At 42.1% G+C, this 25,364-nt stretch overlaps 1 protein-coding gene across 5 annotated transcripts in view; it reads right to left on the bottom strand.

Annotated features, from left to right (window-relative positions):
* Window positions 1-3,214: 3,214 nt before the first annotated feature.
* Window positions 3,215-25,364, bottom strand: part of trip10a (thyroid hormone receptor interactor 10a) — a 32,870-nt gene continuing 10,720 nt past the window's right edge. Inside the window, exons 3-16 of one of the 5 annotated variants that reach the window (XM_017454653.3) lie at window positions 22,461-22,517; window positions 21,973-22,120; window positions 20,823-20,885; window positions 20,373-20,477; window positions 18,652-18,780; window positions 18,350-18,496; window positions 16,669-16,857; window positions 11,367-11,534; window positions 11,048-11,071; window positions 9,016-9,125; window positions 8,618-8,750; window positions 8,432-8,523; window positions 5,935-6,068; window positions 3,215-5,444 (exon numbers count right to left, since the gene is read on the bottom strand). In XM_017454653.3, the coding sequence (XP_017310142.1) occupies window positions 5,293-5,444; window positions 5,935-6,068; window positions 8,432-8,523; window positions 8,618-8,750; window positions 9,016-9,125; window positions 11,048-11,071; window positions 11,367-11,534; window positions 16,669-16,857; window positions 18,350-18,496; window positions 18,652-18,780; window positions 20,373-20,477; window positions 20,823-20,885; window positions 21,973-22,120; window positions 22,461-22,517 (1,651 nt within the window). In that variant the 3' untranslated portion in view covers window positions 3,215-5,292. The remainder of the gene's footprint in view (window positions 5,445-5,934; window positions 6,069-8,431; window positions 8,524-8,617; window positions 8,751-9,015; window positions 9,126-11,047; window positions 11,072-11,366; window positions 11,535-16,668; window positions 16,858-18,349; window positions 18,497-18,651; window positions 18,781-20,372; window positions 20,478-20,822; window positions 20,886-21,972; window positions 22,121-22,460; window positions 22,518-25,364) is intronic. The other 4 variants (XM_017454654.3, XM_017454655.3, XM_017454656.3 and 1 more) reach the window with 4 other exon arrangements.

Below are 25,364 nucleotides of genomic sequence, written 5' to 3'. Positions count from 1 at the left end.
GATGCTGGCTTTTGGAATTGACGCTCATAACAGCTTGAATGGTCCTTTTCCTCTTTGGCCCCGAGAACACGGCGGCTGTTTTCTCCAAAAACTATTTGAAATGTCGACTCGTCGGACCATAAAACACGAATCCACTGTGCTACTGTCCATCTCAGATGAGACCGAGCCCAGAGAAGTCTGCGGCGCTTCTGGACAGTGTTGATGTACGGCTTCTGCTATGCACAGTAAAGCTTTAACTTGCATCTGCGGATGCAGCGGCGAATAGTGTCGACTGACAAAGCTTTACCAAAGTATCTCTTTATACGTTTTTATTTAAATACAAGTCAAAGATCATTTACAAAATCACTCCTCTTTGTTTTAATAGCATTTTCCATACTGTCCCAACTTTTTCAGAATTGGGGTTGTATTTTGAAGGTCTAAATAAAAGAGTAAGAGTACAAGTATTCAATTTCAGCAGTTCTCTGCACCAGTATTGATTTAGCTATTGAGGTTTTTACAACTGGTAAACGTTAAGGATTGAACACAAGACAAACCTTTTATCATTCCGTTGTGCTTTATGACTTATTGTTGGTATTCCACTGAAGCCTGTCGACGTGTTGATTGTGAATAGGCGTCAGAGGAACACTCACAAGCTACAATAGGCTACTGATGGCAGTGTTTAGAGAAGATGCCTTGCAAAACGCAGGCACTTTGGCTACTTCGGTAACGTTTCTATTTATTGCGCTGCCAAAAAAAAAAAAAAAAAAATCACTATTTGAAAGCATGGTAGATCAGCGCATGATGAGTGACACATGACAGAACTGCCTCGAAGGGGCTTCTAGCCATGAATAATATATACGTGTTAATATTAAATGAGTCGGGACAGTGAAAACTGTTCCAAATGGAAAACTAACTTGTAATAACGGAAGCTTAGTCTCCAGCAGCTGAGCAGTTTCTCATAACACACAAATTATTTATATGAAAATGAACATACATAAAAATGAACTTTGCTCACCACTCGATATTAAACAGGAAAAGGTTCCTTTCTAAGGGAAATTGGTCTAAAGCAGAAATGTGTTATCCACAAACTGCCAGAAGAAAAGAAAAAGAAGAAAAAAAAAAAAAAGATTTAGTATTCGCCGTCAGGAGATGGTGTGAGCAAGTACACGCTTTTTAATGGTTCATGCAAAATCCTCACTGTATTGTTAATCCTTTTTCACTGTCATAAAACGTATATCGTGATTTTATCGCTGCTGGAACAGATGTGATGTGAATTCGGAAATCGTGATTCTATATATTAAAAGGTGCAACAGCATGCAATAAAGTCCCAATTTCAAGAAACAAAGTCATAACTGTGTGATTTAAAGTTGCGAGTGTACGTTACAGTTTCCGGATATAAAACCACAACTACACAAAGGCCTTTCATTATTACAAGATTGTGCAACAACACCCCCCCCCCCCTTTTTTTTTAATGCCGTGAACTTCCATTTGGTGTTTTTACTGCAGAAAGAAATACTTGGCAGGGTAGAAGCCGCTTATCTTAAAGTAGCTTGTTTCCCTGAAACCTTCATCACCGCCAGCAAAAGCCTATCAGTCTCATGCAGGCCAAGTATTTTGGTAGAGCTGACCTTTAAGGTGCTGCGCTAAGCTGTGACAGAGCATACTAATTACACAGCCCCAGGGAAAAATGCTAAACATTCAAGGAACTACAGCTCACAGGCGACTACAAACAAACACATACTGTATACGCTAAGGTCGCTGGGTTTAGACTTTAGTAGGGAGAGGACAATTAAAAATGCATAGCCTCAAACATAATTAAGTCAGGAGGCTATCACACCCGACTACAGTATATAGTGAACTTAAGCTAACCTTGCTGAAATGCAGTCTGCACTTAAACTTTGCCTTTTAGCTCAAACTGACTAGATTTCAGTCTGATTATTTGCTCTAGAACAAGATATGCAAAGTGTTTTAAACAAGCCCAATCTGGCAACCCGGGCATTAACTGTGCTGTCCGCTGCTCCTCCACCAATGAAAATGTTTATCGAGTGAGCATGGTCCAGTGTGATTTTTGCTCCGATGGGTCATCTTCAAGCGGTTTCTCGCCTGTCACTATGGAGTCTGACTTCTTCCGTGACTAAAGCCGGGGTGTGGTGACTTACACGTACAGATTTTCCACCGTTTCTGACCAGATACCCCTGAAACAGTGCTGTCTGTGAGTCACTATTTCAGGATCGTCACAGTGACTCACACCAGCATACATCAGATTATAGAGTATCCCCAATTCCACCCTAATCGTAATCCTAACCCCACCTGCCCTCCCCCACAAAAATATCATGTGTCCTGTACTTTATTTTTGACAGAAATTCTAAAGTATTTCCTGTTGGTTTGAAAGTCATCAAACGAACATGAGCGACAGCTTCACTTAATCGACAGTGGATCTTCTCATTTCTTTCCCTTTTTAAACCACTTTATTCACTGTTGTTTATTATAAAGTGTTGGAAATACACTTGTGTTTCACTCAAGGCTGGTATAAACTTTGGAGAAGAGGCATGTTCCTGCAATGGGTTAATGTTAAACGTTCATTCGTTCCTTCTAAGTAACCGCTTTATCCTGGAAGCACTGGGTGTGAGGCTGGAATACACCCTGGATGGAACGCCTGGTGGAAGTTTAGATTAGACAATTTACCTACTGGCATGCTTTTCTAAGGTTAGAGGAAACGCACACGGACAAGACGTGGACCTCTGGACAGGATGAAATCATAGACGCTGGGGCTGTGAAGCAGCAACGCTACGTGCTCCGCCAGCATGCAGGTAGAACGTGTCTCTTCAGGGAGGTCCATACCGTTCAGCTTACTTGGAATCTCCATGAGGTTTACCTTCAGTGGGGTTATTTCCTGATTTATCTGAACCAGCCTTAGGATTTATGGCACCGTGCATGCATGTTGAGTTCTTCAGGAAGCTCTCAGCCCATTTAATGTGTTACTCGTAAAATGTGACGTGGAGCAACACTGCCACCTGTGGGATACATTTCATTTTTTCATTCCTAAACTCAGGATGTTTCTCAGTCCTTATCCTGGAGTACCACCACTCCGTGCGGATATTGTACATATTTCCTCCTCTAACACACATTATAACTTGGTTCACTAGCTGAGGAGTTGAATGATGTGAGTAGCGTGTTAAAATGTGCAGAATCAGTGGTGCTCCATGCTCAGGACTGAGGAACACTCGGTCTCTAATAGTTTTGGCATGATTTTTTATTTTTTTTAAATCACTGGCATGATCAGCATTCGCATTTCTCAGTTATTTTGCATCTGCACAAGCTAAGAAGAATTCCAGTAATTCCACTGGGTCACTGGTCTCTCTATGAAGGAATCTACAGATGCCACAGTTCCCTTCCTCGCCAGCAGAGGGAGTTTATGAACCACTATGACTAGATCTGGCTTTCCTCTCTTCTTCCGGTATCAGTCATAAAAATCAGCAGAGCTCACAGCCTGAGATATGCCGATCCTGCTAGACTCATTATATTGGTACAGTGTAATAATTATGTTAATAAATAATAATGATGTTTAAATTAAGAACATTACACATGTTCTTAATTGTTTATTCTCCTTGTAAACATTCAATACCAATATCATTCCCCCCTCCCCTCCCCAATAATAATCAGTAAAACATTCCAGGTGTTTTAAGTCAATATTTCTTAGATATCTAATATTATATAGATATTATCATCATCATCATGAACCTGCCATATGTGCCATAATTGAGTGTTCCAATTAAAGAAAGTATTAAAGAAAGTAAAGACTACCTCAAGAAGTTTCACACAAAAGGAGACCAGAAGCAATGGCTGATAAATGGCTGTCAATGTCCTGGATAAACTCCTCTTTTCCAAAGTGAATGGTGCCACAGCACACCATGTGACCAGTCACATGACCAGCAGTAGGCCTGTAACAGACAACTCGTAAAGGAAACTACCGGATGAAGCTTTTCCTGTCCTAGAGGAACAGAGACAAAACATTCGAGAAGACACGACAACGTAACCGTGGAAACCGTGCACGAGATTCGAGACTTCGCAGACGCGGCTAAATCACCTCGGATCGTTTTGCTCACCTTTAACTAGCTTAGACTACACGATATTTATTCCTTAAGCATAAAAAAAACAAACAAAAAAAAAACTATTAAAGATAAAAGTGGTGCTGCGATATCTAAAATATATGATTTCTTATACGTATATAAATATGGAGGTCTTAAATGTGGCACATCTTTTCTTTTTTTTTTTTTTATAGTTTTCTTTTTTTATTTAGACCTTAGCGGACGATAAACTGTGTTCGTGTGATTTTTGCAGTGTGTGCAGTGACATCTCGTGCAAATGTGACCACACAAACAATAAATTATGATCTTTCAAACATTATCGTATTGGTGTAATATGCAGCCAGGGTTTGTAGTAAGCAGTCTTTAAATTCTACGTATACCTGTCTATGATGATTGTCTTAAACGTTTTGTACTGCAGAGTGTGTAGCGTTGCAATTTCAGAACAAAATAGGTTTTTTTTTTTTTTTTCTTTTCTAGATTTCTAAAAACAAAAGGTTAAACCATATTAACTGGTTCATACAGCTGGCTCTTTCCAACACACATACACGCGCTCGTTCCGTTATAAATGCACATACAGGCAAGCGTTTGCGAAAGGATCGGTGCTCGTCGGTCTGTGCGCGGTCCGTTAAAAGGAAAAGTTTAAACATGAAGGCCGAGGAATAACAGGCTTCTGATCAGGACGGAGAGAAGCAAGTGTTAGGGTTAATTACTTTCCTAGTCCTGGAAGCACCAGACGACATTTCACTGTCTTTCCATTCTCTCCACATACACACTTGGCAAAAAAACCTGTGTGTTGTAACGCGTACGTCCTGCTCGGCTACGACGACACTCGAACATTCTCCCCTGTGGTTTGTCTTTATTTGATGATGGCAGACGGCTGATGTCTCACAGGCCGAGCGAGACCCGAACAGCATCTCAAGCAAATACACACGCTCACCGCGTCCAGACAAGGAGGAGCAGGAGGAGGAGGAGGAGGAGGATGGGGAAAACAAACAAACAAAAAAAAACACAAAACAAAACCAAAAAAAAAAAAAACGCTAACAACATTCTCATGCTCTTTCTGGCTGACCTGATGGGAATCTGTCAGACACATAGCATGTTTCTCTCTCTCTCTCTCTCTCTCTCTCTCTCTCTCTTTTGTTGCTCTCGCGGCAGTCTTCTGTGCCAAATGATATGCCGTGATGGTGGGGAGTTGCTCCTCGTGTCAGGGACGGCGCTGTCTGGGTCACTTGTTGAGTGTGATGTTGGCGTAGGAGGTGGGGATGTATCCTTCGTCTCCGTTGTTTCGCCTCACTCGTGTCCATCCGTCACCTTTGTCCTCCTCCACCACGGCAAACACCTCGCCCTCCTGCATGGAGATCGTGCCCTCGCTAGAACCTAAATAGAGGGACGAACAAAAACGCAAGCAACCGTTATATCCACCGAAATCAGAGAAATAATGACAATGTCGAGGCTACTATTAAAAATGCAGTTACACAAGCTAGGGGGAAAAAAAAAAACACCACGTAAGCGGCATCAAATCGCTTCTTATAGAAATGCAAACACAAACATAATAGAATTAGTAAATGTTTACTTTTATTGTGGCTTTTTGTCCTGTAAACACCTTATTAGACATTAGTGATATGTACACAGTTAACGTATGGTGTGGTCTGGGTTTGAACTCCTACATGTCGCTTGCACTGCTGTTAGAAGACATCAGTTTCTCTGGAAACAGTGTATTAGACTGCTGTTTTTCCCACCTGTAATGAACCACTGAAGTAAGCTAGTTATTCCCTGGATTTATATTAAAGCAGATACATGTGAATGCTCAGAATATTTACATTGAGCTCCTATAGTGACGTTAACCCTTTTTTTTTTTTTTTTGTACCTGGGAAGTTGTACAGAGCTGTGCACTGGCCGATGGGAGAGGAGAGCTCTTCTTCCTCAAATTCATCATCAAACTCAGCGTAGATGGCCTGAGAGGGGTCGGGGGTGCTCTCATCCGAATGAGCGCCATCAGGACTGTCGGGAGAGACGGGAGTGAAGTGTGTGAGTGAGTGAACGGTACTGATAAGAAATAAAAATAAATGGGGAAAAAAAAAAAAAAAGGCGAGCAGCTGCACAAGTGGAAATCATCAGTGTATGAAACTGATAATAGGGGATTACCTGCCATACTACAACTGTACACATGACAGATTTTGCACCTTAAATTTAAATTGCTGCGTATTTTGGGTTTGGCATTATTTTCCTGTAGATGCGAGCTGCTAAATCTGAGCCACGTGGAGCAAACTGAGCCAAAGGGCAGATCTGTAGCACTGCAGAAACAGCATGTGTTCTGGACAATTGTACACACGAACACAAGGAGAAAATAATAAGCACCAGGCACGATACACAAATCATTAGTTATTTATATAATTATATAATCATTTATTCGGTGCCTGCTCTGTGTTTTCCATGCCAGCCAGGGTGAGTTTTCTTCGTCATTTCTATAAACACTTAACAGATTTGACATTCTCCTTTAGGATTTTCTGGTAGAGAGCAGAATCCTCTCAGTTATTGCAGGTTGCCCAGGCCCTGAAGCAGCAAAGCATCCCCACACCATCACACTTCCACCACCATGCTTGACCGTAGGTATGATGATCTTTTTGTGGAATTCCGTGTTTGGTTTAGGCCAGATGTAACGGGACCACTGTCTTCCAAACAGTTCAAACATCAATCCACAGAACATTTTCCCCAAAAGGTTTGAGCATCATCAAGGTGTGTTTTGCAAAATTCAGGCGAATCTTAATGTTCTTCTGAGTTAGCAGTGGTTTTCACCTCACCACTCTTCCAGAGGTGCCATTTTTGCACAGTGTCTTTCTGATAGTGGAGTCAAGAACAGTGACCTTTATTGATGCAAGAAAGGCCTGTGGTCATTGGTCAAGAGTCGTTGCTGTGCTCTTGGAGGAATTTTGCAAGGTCGGCCACTTCTGTGACGGTTCACTACTGCGCTGAGTTTTTCCATTTGGAGATAAAGGCACTCACTGTGGTTCTCTGGAGTCCCAGAGCCTTTGAAATAGCTTTGTAACGCTTCCCAGACTGATGTATTTCAATCACCTTCTTCCTCATTATTTCTGGAATTTCTTTCAACTTTGCCATAATGTGTTACTGGGTAAGACCTGGGTAAGTTACTGGGTAAGACCAACTCCATGCTGTTGAAAGAGTTCTATTTAAGTGTTGATTTGATTGAACGAGGTTAATAGTAATCAGGCCTGGTTTGGTTGTGTCTAGTCCAGCTGAACCCCATTATGAACGCAATTTCATAGATCTGGGGAATTAGTAACTACGGGGGCAAATACATTTACACACGGGCCCAGATGGTATTGGATAACTTTTGTTTTTTGCTTCAATAAATAACTATCATTTAAAAACTGTATTTTGTGTTTACTCAGGTTGCCTATTTTATCTTAGATTTTGTTTTAAATTCTCAAAACAATTTAGTAAGAGAGATCCACAAACACAGAAGAAATCAGGTTGGGGCAAATACTTTTTCACAGCACTGTAGGAGGAGGTTTTCCGATCACTCGTATGGGCTGCGGGTGTAAAAAGTACCTCTTCGGAATAACAGCATGTTTACATAATAATCTGAAAACTGCAAATGAAAAAATACTAGAAGTAGAGAAGTAGCAGTTTAATTGGGTTCCAGTAAAAAGAACGTTTTTATTCATCACGTTGTGTGTTTTTGGTCAGTCCTTTAGAAGCACCGGAGGTTACTGGCTGCTCTCGAGCTGCTTCCCTGGTTAATATTTATAATATTATTATAATTATAGTTTCCATTTATAATAATTTTAATATATTGAATATATATGAATACATTTTTATGGCTATAAATTAGACCTAATGCTGTCCATCTTCAGGCGGTTTCTATTTCGATCCAAAGCCAAAGGTGAACTTCTTTCTAAGCATGATCCCGCTCAGCTCAGGCACAGATGCAGAACAATGAAAGGTCTCGGATTAAGAGTACACAGGGCTAATCTTATTATAGTTGTTTGAAATGTAATAATAATGCGCAAGATATCATGAGCACCTGAAAAATCAGATACTGACTGGATTATTAATGAGCATTTAAATGCACACTGTTTAGCCAAGGTTTATTTTCCCTGCACAATCCTGACTACTTAAACTCTTATTCCTCTTATTTACCCATAATATTTCGGGAGTTCTTTTTAATTGTAGAAGTTGTTCATTGTTATTTTTATTTATTTATTTATATAGTTTCACATTACATGGACTCCAGCCAACCTCTGCATACTGATACATCTTTGTTCTAAACCAAATGTGGCTTGGAGATAAGGTTATCTAGAGTGCGTGTGTACTCTGGAGCATGTCTGGGTGATAACACTGACCTGTATGCATTGTGGCCACCATTGTTGTTTAGGGAGTGAGTGGAGTAACGAAGAGTGGCGTCTCCTCTTCCCCCGGCTCCTGCGAGCCATGACTACAATGCAGAGACACGACAATGAAGAGAGTGAGCGAGTGTGGCGTTTGTGTGTAAAGGGTGTAGAAATTTATCATATGAGGTCTTTCAGCACCTCGTATTTGTTAAGTTCCCCTCTGAGCTTTTCGATGTTGTTAGTTGTCTGGGTGATTTGTGGTGCCAGACTAGCAGGATCGCCCATCTGGGGATTTTTCTCATAAACGTCTTTCATCTTCCCCAGAGCCTCGCTGCACAAGAATCAACAGGGACGAGGAGATATAAAACAAAACACAAAGAGAGAGAGAGAGAGAGAGAGAGAGAGAGAGAGAGAGAGAGAGGCATTCAGAGAGATATCCTCACTTCAGACTTTCTCACTACTGAAACTTTAAGAGACTCTGAGCTTTTTATAAATATACTCCAGACCCTCATAAACCTGCGAGGGGAGGGGTCGACTTGCTGCAACTAGTTGTCATAGCAATAGTTGCCAGGGAGACCGTGTGCCACACTGCTCACCTTTGATCTAGTTCCTTCTGCAGCTCCTTGCTGATGTCATCGATCTTCTGTTGCAGCCGTTTCCTCCTCTGCTCCGGGGGAAGATGACCAAAATCCTCAGTGGCAGCCGGCTGAGGAGATGGAGAGGAGATAGTGTCACTCGCACAGAGCAAAAGAAAAAGAGAAGAAAAAAAAAAAGAAAAAACACCTTACCCACACACACACAGTGACCGATCACGCAAGCAAAATGAGACCTGACAGCGGAGTAAACCTCCTAATGAGCAAATTCACCTCTCCATTTAAGAGCGCAGAAGCAGAAAGCAGTTTACCACCAAGGGAACTCACCGGCGTCAATTTATCTGGATAAACAGTAATCGACATTAACGACTCAATACTTAATTACTTAACGCGTTTCACCGACATGCATCTGCTTTTAAAAGACAATATGGAGTTCCAAAAAAAAGGCCAATTTAGCCAGAGCTTTAAATACAATGCGTCTTGGGTGTGACTGTTTAGATGACAGTAAATCACCATTTCCTGTTTGTCCTAGCAACTTCTTGCATTTATTCTAAAATATCCCCATTATATAAGAGTTTGCGACTACAGGACTTACATTTGGGGTAAACAATACTTCTTTTAGGAAGCTCTTGAAATAAAGGTTATACAGTTGAGCTGCAAACAGTTGCATCCGTCAAGGTTTCAGTGACATGAAATTTACATGAATTTTTATTTTTAATATGGAGGTATCCAGTAAAATCTTTAGAAATAAACCAAAGGGGGGGGGGGGGGGGGGGGGGGGGTGGATGGGGGCAGAGGCAGGGATTTTTTTTTTTACTGTGACTCACTCTGTGAAGATTTTACCACAACGGAAAGTTACTCGTTCCATAACTTCAAAAGAAATGTCTCCTCACGGGAAACTTTACGATATCTACTATTTGTTGTTTACGTGGAGCCTCTTGCCATTCGATTCCCTCCAAAGGTTGTTACTATCGGAACGAGAACGTATTAGAACGAGCGCATTCGTATATATATCTGCAGCCGGAACGACTGTCGGAGCTGCTGTAATTAATCAACACCTGACCAATCAGATTAGAGAATGGAAAAGTGCTATGGTATATAGTCAGAACATTCATATGTTATATAGTCAGAACAGGGCGACAGGGTCAATTATAAAGGTAAAGGATGGGCATACAAGTTAGAGTGTTGCAAAACAGCGATATCAAATTCATACAAGGGAGAAGTGAACTTCTGCACTGATGTTTTGAATTCTGAATATATTAAAATGGTGAATTTTGACTATTAAAATATCTTGATGGTTTCTTTTTTTTTTTCTGTTCTCCAAATGGTATGCAAACTCTTTGCACTCAATTGTATTCAGCTTCCTTACTCATGAATAACTTACTTCCCCATATAATGCGTGTTTGTTTTGTTATCTTTAGTAAGTGTTCTTTTCATACATGGTGTGCCAAAACAAACTTTCAGTCAAACACACCGACAGATAAAGGATATCCATGGTCTAGGTGATAATTAAACCAAGGTGGCAAAAGTTGAACATGCAAAAAAACAAATAAATAACCTTAATACCAGTCTTACCTCTTGTGTCTTACACCAATTAATAGAACAGTTTTAGTCAAGAAGCTGTCAAACCAACAATGCTTTAAAAGTCTTTCCGAAAGAGTGGCCCATTTTACAGTACACCGTCATACCGATTTTAACCACAAATTTTAAAACGAATGTCATTTCCTGCTGGACTTTGTGAAATCAGACCATGATGATGCACTATAAATAAACCCGTGTGCCTGAAAAAGCCTCAGTGTCTGCCCCACTTCATGGCCGCCTATGCATTTTCATGAGTGACTAGAGCAACCCAGCTACTAATAATAATTAACCGCATCATGTGCATGATGCATAGGTGGCCATGTGGAAAATCTGTTTAACTTGCCCGTTTTTTTGTTTTTTTTTAAATAAATAAATGAACCAAACAGCAGAGAGGATGTGCATTATATGAAACACCCCACACCACACCACACCTCATCACCCTGATGTATATTACCGTGATCCTCTCCAGGGTATATTTCTAAAAAATAAATAAATAAGCAAATAAATAAATAAATAGACAGACACACACACAGAGAGAGAGACAAGACAGGTAGTACGTACGTGAGCAAAGTCACACAAAGGTTTTGTAGAGAGGTGAGTTTTTTCAGTGGCCTTACAACGTTCTGAATGTTCTCATCTCCCAAGTATGAGACGAAGGAGGAAGCCTAGCAAGACGCAAGTGTGCACTTGACTAACCACTCGCTGCACGTGACCATTACTCGGGATACTAAAGACCACACAGAGGCTCCTGAGCGCCGTCCATTCTCACTCACCGTTCTGCGGAGGGTCCGGAAGGACGAGATTCGTGGCTTGACTGTCTTATTGATCTCCTTCAAACAGTACGACAGGGGATCCCGGGCAAACTTGGGGGAAGGGGGTCCGTTAGCGGGTGAGGGGGCGGGGGGTGTGGAGAAGGGCGCGAGCGGGGAGGAGGAGGAAGGCTGGGGAAGGACATGGCGGGGTGAGGTGGACAGGGCCAACACCAGGAAAGCGACCCACGGAAAGGCAGGGACATGATGGCAGGAGGTGGTGAAGATAGGGCGAGGAAGACAATACACACACAAATGACAAGGGAAGAAGAGAGACACCATCAAACACCATAAGCAACATCACAGAGTGAGGAACAAGAGGCAGAATGAGAGCTACCCACTACAAAGCATTAAAAAAAACTCCCAAACCCAACCCTAATGCCCAACACTAAAGCCCCACAGCCCAACCTTAATCCCTTACAGCTCAAAATAAAGTGCTACAGCCCACCACTAAAGCTGCACAGCCCAACACTAAAGCCCACCACTAATTCCCCACAGCCGACACTAAAGCCCAACACTATAGCCCCATAACCCAACGCTAAAGCCCCATAGCCCAACACTAAAGCCACCACTAAGTCCCCATAACCCAACACTAAAGCCCCATAGCCCAACACTAAAGCCACCACTAAGTCCCCATAACCCAACACTAAAGCCCAACACTATTGTCCCTTAACCCAACACTAAAGCCCAACATTATAGCCCTGTAGCTCAACACTATAGTCCCATAACCCAACACTAAAGCCCAACACTATAATCCCATAGCCCAACACTATAGTCCCATAGCCCAACACTATAGTCCCATAGCCCAACACTATAGTCCCATAACCCAACACTATAGTCCCATAACCCAACACTAAAGCCCAACACTATAGCCCCGTAGCCCAACACTATAGTCCCATAGCCCAACACTATAGTCCCATAGCCCAACACTATAGTCCCATAGCCCAACACTACAGTCCCATAGCCCAACACTAAAGCCCAACACTATAGCCCCGTAGTCCAACACAATAGTCCCATAACCCAATACTAAAACCCAACAGTAAAGCCCAACACTATAGTCCCATAGCCCAACACTATAGTCCCATAGCCCAACACTAAAGCCCAACACTATAGTCCCATATCCCAACACTAAAGCTGAACACAATAGCCCCGTAGCCCAACACTATAGTCCCATAACCAACACTAAAGCCCAACACTATAGCCCCGTAGTCCAACACAATAGTCCCATAACCCAATACTAAAACCCAACAGTAAAGCCCAACACTATAGCCCCATAGCCCAACGCTAAAGCCCAACACTATAGCGTCACAGCCCAACACTAAAGCCCACCGCAAAAACGCAACACTACAGCCCCATAGCCCAACACTATAGCCCCATAACCTGCCACTAAAGCCCCTCAGCCTACCACTAAAGCCCAAGACTAAAGTCCCATAGCCCAACACTAAAGCTCAACACTATAGTCCCATAAACCAACACTAAAGCCCCACAGCCTAACACTAAAACCTCATGACTAAGGCCCAACAGCGCATGACTAAAGCCAAAAAGCCCCACAGCATATCACTAAAGCCTGGTTCAAAGTAAAAGCCCCAATCCCAGAGCCAAACAATGCAATATCAGCAGGAAAGAACAAAGTGTGGCTTCACTAGCCAGACCTCACTGTTCTCTAAACCATGGAGGACAGCAAATGGATCACACACAACAGCTGTTATTTATCTTTTTTCCATGTCTGCTCAAGCAATACTTCATTATGTTTCAAAGAAAATCGTTACAGCGCATATTCATCAACGGGAGCCTGCAGACGGTACCTGGTTTCTGATATCAAGCTGTTTCTTGACAAATTGCATCGGATTCTGCAGGTCTTACTACGATGTTCGAAACACTACTTCAAAAGAACGGTTAGCCATCACTCGCTGAATGTTTAACTGCTTCCTTCACAGGGTATTAATATAAAACCATGAAAGGTCATTCATTTGTTCCACAAGAATAATGTGACTAAACAGCTAATCATTTTCAACAGGGAACAAAGAAGTGGAAGTATTATATAAACTGTGCTAACATTTATAGAACATTAGGTCTTGTCTGCAGGCTTCAGATGATGTATACATGTATACATCCTAACACCATGTAGAGCTTTAGCTTAGCTTTAGTAATCCTGGATCACTTTAAATTAGTTAAATGCAGGGTTGTGGTTCTGTGAGGATTGCTGTAGCGGAGCCACACTTTGCCCTTTAACCTCGCTTGTAATAACCACATGGATAACGTGCAACACTGCAATGGAATAGACCGACAGCGAAACAAACGCATCTCAGCCATTGTGAGGGTCATAAATGCAGCAGAAACAGGCCAAAACTTTCATTTGGATTGTATCATATGGAAGCAGCTTTACTGTGCCTCTGACTTCTCCTCATGCAGATGGCATAACCCTGAGATCTAAACATTTCATAATGTTTAACTAAATAATCTAACTTCCTAATGGGTGCTATAGCACATCTAAGAACGTTTTCACACTTGCATTTTTTTCCCTCCTCAGATTCACAGCCATTTGCCCAGAGTGCTCGGTACGCTGTGATTTCTAACAGCCCTCCAATGGAGCCGTGTTGCGGTCCACATCAGGTGCGGAAGCGTTTTGCTGCGGGACGAGCAACGCGTTTGGTTCAATTTGTTACGTTACTTCCTGTTTCAAAGCGAATGGCTTGTTACGGTCAGCGGAGATGATGTAAAGCCTTATTGATGTATAAAACCAGACTTTAAGACTATAGCACTGTAATTAGCTCACCATTGTGGTGGAAGTGGACAGCATTGCAAAAAAAAAAAAAACGTCTAATACTAGGGATTATTAAAATTCCCCGACGGTTAGTATTGTCGTGTCATTAAAACCATTAAAATGAAGAAAGTCACTGCGAAAGGGGGGGACACATGCTGTTTAAATGATTTCGGTGTGTGTACCGGTACTTTTTGTACATTTTCAGCACATTTTAACAATACCGTGATGGTTCTGGATACGATAATCGCGGTATGAGATGTTCATACCGTTACATCGCTATCTAATACAGGTAAAGCAGGGCTTATAATCTTTTATACGGGTTAGATCGGCTCCATGTTTTGCGGGTATTACTCCGGGATGCATCCAAAATAAACCCCTGCTCTTCGCCACTTGAGTGTTAATATAAAAGGAAATTTTTAGCTTTTTTCTTCTTTTTTTCTAAAACAGCAAACCGGAGAACCTACTACGTACCATTTTGTAAACATACTTAAAAATTATGTACGGGGAAAAAAAAAAAAAAAAAAAAAAAAAAAAACAACAACAAAAAAAAAAAAAACCAAAGCAAACCTGCCATTATGAGCCCTTCCCAAAAATGAGCCCAGAATCTGTCCTTGGTGTGGACTCAAGTATTCAGGCCAAGTGTGAAAACGCCCTAAGAGTATATCTGGGTAAATGGAGTGATAAATATAACCTGCCCCTACAAAAACAGTCCAAGGGACTCTTTAACACTCTGATAAAGGATTTTTACGACGCTTTTAAGGCTCAGCTGTCTTATTGATTAGCTCTTGAGAAGCGGCATGGAACAGAGGCGCATGCTGACCGGACAGAGCGAGCAAGAACAGAAGACGGGTAGGACAGCCATGTGCATGCGGGTGAGAGCAAAAGGGGAAAGTAGAGAAGGTAAGCCACGTGAGAGAAGGCCCGGTGATCGTACAGTAACGAGATCAAACTGTAATCGTTCGCATCCGTACTGGGCCGAGCGAGGAGAACAAGGTTCCAGCGCTGATTTTCCGGGAGAGGAGACGGACAGCGCCGAGCTGTGTTTGTGGCAGACGCCTGCCAGCATTGTCACATGGATGCAGGAAGATGAATGTGCTCCCTGTTGCTGCCCCACAGATTCATTCTCATGGGATTTCTTATCCACGATAACCGAGTTAGCCAGATGCCACTGCGACTATCGTTCCTGATACGTGACATGTCAGAAAGGTATGGTGGTAGTTGCATTAAGCGTCAGTAAACTCCTGTCAAGTGCAAAACAAATGAGCTCACAGCCAGAGAGAGCCATGCAAAAGAAGGGTGCTGGCTAAGAATGTGTGCGTGCCTGTGCAAATGCGCATGTGATTTGTGTTCGTTTCCAAAAAAAAAATGTAAAAAAAAAACCAAACAGCAAGTGTGAGAGGGATTTCAGGTTCTTGGAGACCACGTCTTCTGAACAGGACTGGCAACAGCGCAATTTATAAACTGCATTTAGTAAACAACCACACACAGCACACACAATATAAAGATTCACATTAGCAAAAAAATAAATAAAAATTACCTCTCTATTTAATTACTCTGAAAAACATCCCCCCCCCCAATCAATCTCTTCACTTCCCTGTAAGGCTTCCTGATTTCATATCACATGTGCATATGTATCACAATTAGGGCTGCAATGATCACATGACCAAACTGGCACATTATTTATAAAAATAAATAAATGATGTAGCTTTAAGGAACAACATACTTAAACAGCTACAAAATATGGTCCGTAATCAAAACCCATCGCATTTATGCATAAAGTGCATGAGTGGTGACGTCGCAGGAAGCATTAGGAGCGATGTCATGCAGATGTGCACAGGCATGACAGGCAATTTAGTTGGTTAGATATGTATTGGCTACAGACAGAAATTAGGTTAGCCTGGTTTTAAACCTCTTTTACCTGTCCTCAAAAAAGAAGCTATTAGGGTGTAAAAAAAAAAATAAATAAAAATAAATCACACTTATTTACCGCATACATTTTTTTTTTTTTTTTAATTTTCAAGATGAACCTTTTAGCTCTGTTGCTCTGACTGGCAACAGTCAAAGCTGGAAATTATACATACATAATTTTTCTCTTGGCCCAAACATGACCGATCCGCTAAGACATGTTTGTTGTCGAAAGCCTGAGTTCGTTTTATAGCGATTCCTTGCTCTAGTAATAAAATAAATAGTAATCTTCACAAATTGATTATGTTTGGGCTGAGGAGGAAAATTGTATTTATTTTTTGTCCAAACTATTCCTTCACATTAAACTTCCAGATGTATAGTAGCATTTTTTAAATCTGCAATTCATTAAATTTAAAAAAAAAAAAAAATTTTTACTCAAAGTTGTTAAAGGTGTTACAATTAGTAGGTTATATCCAATTTAAAAAATTATGCAGCCCTAAGAATAATAATAATAATATAAGAAAATTTACCCACTATGATGTACTTATCAGTGCTCAATCACACTCAGTATCAGCACAGATGTGAGGGTGAGCCTACCTTGCTCTTCTTGCTGAACAGCCAGAAAGGTTTGCTCTTGTTTTTGCCCAGCAGATCCAGTGGACCTTTGGGCGTGCCCAGGCTGCTGTCAGATGAGGCCCGGTTGATGCCCTGGCTGTAGTCCTCAAACTCCAGATCGCCAGGACGCTCAAAACCTGATTTGTGCTGCTCTATGAGGACCATGGAATCCTGGAATCAGAGATATTTCACCAACGATATTACATGGGAGAACGAAAATCTATTATCTATTAAACGCTCAACAATGAAACGATTCGATATCACAAAGACTCAAAGATGGCATTAGAAAGTATTAAGTATCTTTTAAGATACTTATTATTAAGTATTAAGTATCAACAGCAGTAATCTATTGTTGATTATTTTTATATTAATTATTATACCAGCAATCCCTGCATTGCACTTAGCAGGGTCTACGCCTTCACATGTCCAGTGCTTCCCATTAGAGAAGCCCTTATGTGTGTGATCCCAAGTGCCCGAGGGTAGAGTGAAGGGGAATTAGCATCTTAAGAGCAAGATTGGAAGACAAAACACAGTGATTTGAGACTTTGCACTTAGATCATTGCTCTTAAGTCCTTTTTACACATACACGATGGCAGCGATAGCTCAATGGATCCGGCTCTGGGCTACTGATCAGACCTTGGGAGTCAAGCTACCACTTACCACTGTTTTACCACCTGAAGATCGCTCGGATTACCACGGATGGTACCACTTAAAAACCCTTTGTTGGCTTTGGACAACAATTGCTATGATGGCTTTAGGACTTCAGTTGCCACGAACAGTTTCGCACTCAAGTCTCCATCAGAGAACAGTGGACGAGTTCGACCGGACAGACTTCATGTCAAACCTGTTAGGAATTTCCTGGTTACACGATTGCCCTTTTTCACCATGTACACAGTTACAGGAGGGGATTATTTATAACGGCACTATCCGCTGTCACCCAGATGAGGACGGGTTCCCTTTTGAGTCCGGTTCCTCTCAAGGTTTCTTCCTCGTATCGTTATATGTCGATTGTTAAAAGTGCTATACAGATATAACTGAATTGAAATCGAATTGTAGGGCCGTTTTTCTTCTATTTTCGCGAGAAGAGCAGAAATCTCTGGACCTAGAACGATTCCTGGAAACGTATCGACGGCGCTCATGTGTGAACGCTAATACATCCACTGAGAAAGAGCATGAGGTGACAACTATTTATCCTACAACAAGCTGAGAGCTTTTGAAGCTGGCGATTAGCACAGTGAAGAAACAGCAGGACGAAAAGGTCAATAAAGAAGAAGAGGAACGGGAAAAATTCTTCATCAAATAAACCGCCAGTATGGGACATGGTTGCTAAGCACGTCACTCAAAATTTTTTTGTTATTTATTTTTAAACAGTACGTAGGTTTGGTTATACGCCACATCCTGTGTAATAGGAATTATCTGGTGAACGTGAATACCATTTGAAGGCTGCAAGTTTGAATGACTGAAGATTAGAGGTAATGGTGTGCTGATAACACTACGTGACCTTATCTTCGATCTGTTCTGGTTCACGTTTTGGGAGAACTGTTCGTCCTACAATTAGGCAGTAGGGCAGATGAGAGGAAGGACAAGCTACCGTGCCTTGTGTAAAAGACGAGAAACACGAGTATCCGGACAATAAACAGGAGACCACGCATGGAACGCTTACGTTCTTCTCATTAACATTGGTGCCGGCTCTGGCGATGCCCTCCAGGCACTTCCCGATGATGGGCATGACCTGCCTTTCCGTGTCGGCAAACAGGATGTAGGCTTGTGATAGCTTCCGCACACGCCTTTCATCCATGTCCTGCAGCTTCTACAGAGCACACACACACACACAATGTCAGAGAGGTTATATGGAAATTGTCAAGTTCATAAAAAACACACACACACACACACTCACAAAACTGGTGACGTAGTTCCTCAGGGAAGAAAATGAAAAGATCTGAATTGGGAAGTGATAGTGCTTACATTAAATATCTGCGGCATGTCGGTGAAATAGAACTGGTTCTGCTCCTTGTTGTATTTCTGCAGCTGGGCAGCGTAGTCATTCTTACATTCTTCTGCGATGTGTGCACGCATATGAGCCTGCTGTTTAGCCTAAACACACACACACACACACACACACACACACACACACACACACACGTAGTCTGGTTAGTGTAAAACAGGGGTGATCGAACCTGCTCTTGAAACCTCCTGCTGTAAAAATTTCAGTTTCTGCAGGAACCTAAGGGTGTGTGCGCACAGAGCAAATTTGCCATCTTATATTCCACTCCTGTTCATTTTCAAAGGGAAGTAAGGGGGTGGGGGTGTGCAGGAACTGTGGGTTTACAAGTGGTGAGGATCAGACAGGTTGATCTGGTATCAATTTAGGCAAATCACAAACAGCATTCTGTGCAGCACTGACCAATCAGAACTTTCGGGGGAAGCTGCAGTAATCAGACTGTGAGTGAGGTGGTGGCATATTAGATAATCCATAACCCAGGATGTTAACCCACTTTCTGAAAGTCTCTAGATTCCAGCAGGCCCAAAGGGAACTGCCACTGGAGCTGTAGTTAGGGATCTTAGCATATTAAACAGGAGCTGGTACCACACACACACACACACACACACACAGAGAGAGACTCCTAAAAAGGTTCATTAGAGACTGCTTGAATTGAATTGGCCATCAGAGGCAATATGGCCCTCTGGATACATCTCAAGAATACCTGTGGTGCTAGAGTGAGGCCAAAGCGTAGACCTCTGAACTGAAATGCCCGTCCTTGGGGCGATGAACATATGCAGAGTTATGCAGTGTTTAGATCCACTGACATGAACCAGTCTTGTGGTTACACACCCTGATATGCCTTAGCATGTGGAACGGGAACCAATTCAGCCCTTTGAAATCTAAAAACAGCTGGAAAACATTGTTCTTCTTGTAAATGAGAATGTATGTTGAGTAGAACCCTTCATTCTGAACTGATGGGTCTAGCTTTTGTGTTTTTTTGTTTATCGTGCCACTGTTCAAGAGGGAACTTCTTGTCGGGGTCTGACATTAATGAGGCTCTAAGTAAAGAGTCCCACTGGTAATCACAGGGCTAATGTGACACCCTTTACTGGGGGGAGGGGCGCTCTACACTGTTTAACCCACAGGGTGAATGAGGGGGCGCGGGGGGTATCAAGGGTGTGACTAGCAGACAAAGAAGATGAGTGATCACTAACAAACATAGCAAGCTAATGAGCAAAACACCCAACCCAAAGCTCTCAGGCTTGGAGTTCCAACTGACCCAATCGGACATAGGTATGAAAATGACGCTCACTGCAGTCGGAAACAAAACAAAAAAAAAAACATGAAAGGAAATGATAGAAGATCTCATAATGCGTGTGCATGTATACAACATCACAACCGGTTGAATCTCACCCCTCCTCTCTGGTTGGTTAGGAGGGGTGAAATAAAACACACCTGATCCAGTTAATCAAGGTCTTGAAAAGCATCCGAATAGTAGACAGAGGTGTGTTTAACTAAACTCTGCAGGACGGTAGATCTCTAGGAATGGGGCCTGGACACCAGGTCAAAGAAAATACCTTAAACAGTTCATAGTGTGAAACAGACGAGTTGATCCCTGAGGAATGGGGCTGGGCAGCCATGACATGGTAAGAGAAATATGTCCAGGTAGACTTAACAGAACACATCAGCTGTGAGGAAATACCTTTTCCACATCTGCTTTTGTAGCGTTGATGTCCTGATCGGTTTTCTCTGCATACTGCGCCGTCTTCTCCGCCTCCTTCCACTCCCTCTCGAAGCGCTTTTTACTCTAACACACACGTATACAGACTCATGATATATTAGCCAGCTATTTACAGAAGGAAAGAAAGACTCACCTGACCAAACACTGAAGAGCAGGTAAACAACAACTCCTCTTTCGTTCATTCAACACAGTCTCTCTTTATCGGACTTGCACACACAGGCCCTCTTGTAGGCATGCCATGCATACAGTAATACAAAAGCACATGTAAACAAATGTGCACGTCCTGCATGAGCAGTCATTTGCAAATCAGAGTCAAAGCAGGCAGCCAGGCTCACTCGCGCTCTCTCTCTTGCGCGCGCGCGCTCTCTAACGCCACTCATTCATATACTGTATGAAGGCATGTGAACTTACACAGTCGAGCTGCTTGTACGTGCTCTCCAACGTCTGCTGAGCCTTTTTGGCATCTGACAGGTGCTGAAAAATGTAACAGGAAGGTAAAGAGTTGAGACAGAGCCGTCTGTATAGATGTTTAAACTCCGGTCTGGCCACAAAACTACCACTAACACACAAGGGCTAAAAGATGCCTACATTAAATATGACTGTTGATGTGAAAGCTGTCAGAACTAATTTCCCTATACAAATTTGTGTTATATTTCAGTATCCAAAGGCAAAATTATTATTTTTTACTGTTGGTCTATTTTAACTTTCAAATAAAATAAATATGCATCAATTAAAAATGCACATTTTTTTTCAATCAAGTAAAAAAAAAAAAAAAGAAGAAGCAGTGTTAGACATAATGTTCAACAGGAAAAGGGCCTTTTCCTGTGGGTGAAGGTCACTGAGTCGTTATGTTACACCTCATGTAGTAAGCGTACATAATGAATATGAAACCATTTGGACTGTGTGTGTTGAAGTATGTAAGCGGGGAAGTGCAAAAAATAAAGAAGAAGTACGTAAAGTACTGTGCAAACGTTTTAGGAACGCGCGAAGAAACGCGTGAAGCAAAGATGCCCTCAAAAATAACGAAATCAAACGTTTCTACATTTAAAAAAAAATAATAATAAAAATATCGTAAAGAGCAGTAAACAGTACTAAATGACACAAAGTCGATATCTGGAGAGGAAAAAATAAATAAATAAAAGTCTCAGGTACACTTTCTACTGTTTTATAAGGAAATGAGCTGTAAGGTTTATTGAGCATGGTGCAGAACCAGTCACGGTTCTTCTGGAGATATATATATATGTTTGGTGCCTACAACTTTTGCACAGTACTGTACTCCTGTGGTACTCTTTTTCACCGTTTGCACAAATGACAGACGTTAATTCGTTCATTTCAAAGGAATCGGACCGTCCTAGCTGATGGAACATATATCCAAGGGACAGGAAATGTCCAAAGTGTGTGATTTTTTAGTCGTCTGATGATAACAGGGGAATGTGAAACTACGATAATCATCCAAGCTTCACACTTCCAAACCACTGTGGCCTTTATTTTAAGCATGGCCCAGTTAGTTATCTCTCACACTCTCTCTCACTCACTCTCACTCTCACTCTCTCTCTCTCACCGCCTTGCGCTCCAGTTTGAGCTCCTGCAGGTATTTGCTGAGCTCGATGCAGATGTTCATCATCATGTTCTCAGCGATCAGCTCCCTCTGTCCCGCGTAGTCATTCATCTCGTTAAGAATGTCCAGGAAGGACTGGTGGTTCGAAAACCTAAAAAGGACAAATAGAAATATATATACGAGTCTAAGATAAACGACTGCAGTGCCAGGTTTCACCTCGGGTCTAAAAATGACACCTCGTTTACATCTGGAACTTCGTTATTGCTTCCCAGAGAAGGGCTATTAAGAGCACTGCATCGCTACCCAGCTGTTTGTGTCGGCTCGTTAGCGTGAGGGACGATCTCGTTCAGACCCCACAGGTCCTCCTGCTCACTCGCTCGCTCGCTCACTCACTCACTCACGGCACAAAATGAACCGCTATACCCCAAACCACCCGAGGACTTCGGTTTGTTTAGTCCAAATCGTTAATTTTCTTTTATTCCAGAAATTACCTGCATTCCTGCTCCTCCTTGCTGCCTCGTTTAGGGCTGTACTTCTTCGTTAGATTCCTGAAAAGACGATGAGCAACATCATTACGACTGATGGAAGCGGAGAACTCGGATAACCAGTCAAAAATCAAGCACTGATATCAATAATACGCTAATGGCACTGCAATCTTGGCACCACATGAATGCATTCACTGCCTGGTGTTGATTTTCAGAACAAAGCTGTCGAACCTGTTATGGAACGGAGCTTGCTTTGATTTTATTGACTTGAAAACTAGTTTCCAGCAATCTGACTGTTCTCGCAAAATGATTAAAAGCTTTCAGAGGATTGCATCAGCTGTGATTAATGAAGAGAGACGAACCTTGATTTCATCACATCAGCGTTAATGTCTTCACCGTGACAGTGTAGATGTTGGCACGGTCACTCTTTTACTCTGTACTGCATTTCTAGGCTTGTATGAAACGGGCTGAAGAGGTAAAATGTTCACTCAGCGACTTTATTAAAGTCGAGTTCACTGGTCTCTATACAGCCAAGCGATACGACTGAATTCAGGGCGATCGATATTTAATCAGTTAAAGGTCAGTGAAGACAGCTTCCTCTAAATTCCTCTACAGGGTTTCACAGAGTTGTAATGTGACTGCTGCGGCCAAAGATGTTTGAATTTGCGGCGTCTTTTTTTTCTAAATTTGTGAAGAGTTTGTCTCTCTTTTTTTTTTTTTTTTTGTGAAAAAAAACTACTTGAAATCAGAATTGCACTAAATACTTTCGCGCGGTCTTTCACAGTGAGGTCTGTTGGTAAATGAGACCTTTTAGCTGGACACGTGTTCGATGCACGTGAATCGAAGAGGGCTTTGGCTGAATGCGCTGAATGCTTCACACCTCCAGGGTTGATGGATCGATTCCCGCTGCAGCCGTGTATGTGTGTGTGTGTGTGTATGTGGAGTTTCCATGTTCTCCCAGTGCTTTAGGGGTTTCCTCCGGGTACTCCGGTTTCCTCCCCCAGTCCAAAGACATGCATGGTAGACTGATTAGCATGTCCAAAAGTGTTCGTAGTGTATGAATGGGTGTGTGATTGTGCCCTGCGATGAATTGGCACCCCGTCCAGGGTATACCCCCCTTTGAGCCCCATGGGATAGGCTCCAGGTTCCCCACTACCCAGTAAGGATAAACAGTACAGAAAATGAATGAATGGATGGATGGATGTTCGTTGCGTGTGCTGCATTCGACTAAAACTCGTAACTGGGAATTTTCCAGACTCCTGGGTGAAGCTCCGCATGCAGCTGGTTGAGAAAATACCAAGCGTAGGGTTTGGGTTAGAGTGTGCAAAGCTCCATCAGGAATCCTGCTGAGAATTTAACACGTGAAGGTCGGTTTAGGAATTTTCTTGCGTCACTGCATAATCCCAGTACGGAATAACACACTCCAGACCCGTGCACTTCGGAGGATAGCGGCACTCGGTTTACACGTCATTTCCTGTGCGTGTTACAATCGAGACTTAAATAAGTGTCCCCTAACAATAAACCTCATTACAGCAACAATTATAGGTGTTACTTTGTTAAACATGATGGGTTTTTTTTTTTTTTTTAAATGTGTTTAGTATTAGTCAGATTACATGAAGCATCTGTCGTACAAATCCGTACAAGTGTCCATGACCTGTTACTATAGAAACAATAACATTAGAACGAGTGCATTAACATTAACCTGTCGGACACCATACAGCCGGAACTACTGTCCTGTTTCACGAAAATAATGCCCGCCTTCTGACCAATCAGATTCGAGCATTCAACCGTTCGATGGTATACGTGTCTTCATTATTATTATTATTATGTAAAAACAGTACACAATATCGATGTACAAATTAAGAAAACTGTCCTATGAGCATGAGGTGTATACAAACTTTTGATGGGAGGTGTAAATATTCGGCATTGCAGTCATGCTTATTAGCGTGCGTGTGTGTGTGTGCGCGCATTATTACAGTACAGTTATGCTGATATTAAAGAAAGATACTATAAAGTGATATAAAGGCCTAGTAAAGTGCAACCTTAAACCCTTTATAGTGAATTCTGCTTACTGAGGCGTCTCTGAATAAACCTTTAGCGCAGACTCCAAAAAAAAAAAAAAAAGGACAGGACGTCCAACTCTCGATGAACGTGCGAGCGTAAGAAAAGTGAAGCTGTTTTCCGACAAGGGGAAATAAAATAATAATAAACACCACAAATCTCAGGTCCTGCTAGTACGTTATCTATAGTATAATTACTGCAGTGTTCTAAAGGAATAAACTAACACAGAGGACGTGTATGGCGGACGTTCCGTATAATTGAAGACGGATGATATTTGAACGTTTTTCCATTTTACAAAGATTAAGGTATATAATCGTTTAAGGGTGGATAGATATGGTGAAGCGTTCTGTGAGAAGATTTCTTGTTTGAGGAGACTGCGGTGTCAGCGCTCTGTAACAGTCAGAGGTAAAGCTGTAACCAGAAGTTTCCTGGAAAAAACATTCTGCTATTCGGTTTATCAGTGACTGTTTATTTTATTAACTATCAGAGAGAGAGAGAGAGAGAGAGAGAGAGAGAGAGAGAGGACAGACAGAGAGAGAGAGAGAGAGAGAGAGAGAGAGAGAGAGGGAGAGAGAGAGAGAGAGAGAGAGAGAGAGGGAGAGAGAGAGAGAGAGAGAGAGAGAGGACAGACAGAGAGAGAGAGAGAGGACAGAGAGAGAGAGAGAGAGACAGAGAGGACAGACAGAGAGAGAGAGAGAGAGAGAGAGAGAGAGAGAGAGAGAGAGAGAGAGAGACAGACAGACAGAGAGAGAGAGAGAGGACAGAGAGAGAGAGAGAGAGAGAGAGAGAGAGAGAGAGAGGACAGAGAGAGAGAGAGAGAGGACAGACAGACCGAGAGAGAGAGATAGA

Source organism: Ictalurus punctatus, chromosome 24 (genome assembly GCF_001660625.3).
Source record: "Ictalurus punctatus breed USDA103 chromosome 24, Coco_2.0, whole genome shotgun sequence".
NCBI classification, from domain to species: domain Eukaryota; kingdom Metazoa; phylum Chordata; class Actinopteri; order Siluriformes; family Ictaluridae; genus Ictalurus; species Ictalurus punctatus.
Note: the sequence above shows the minus strand (reverse complement) of the source record. Positions and strands in the feature narration are given on the sequence as shown.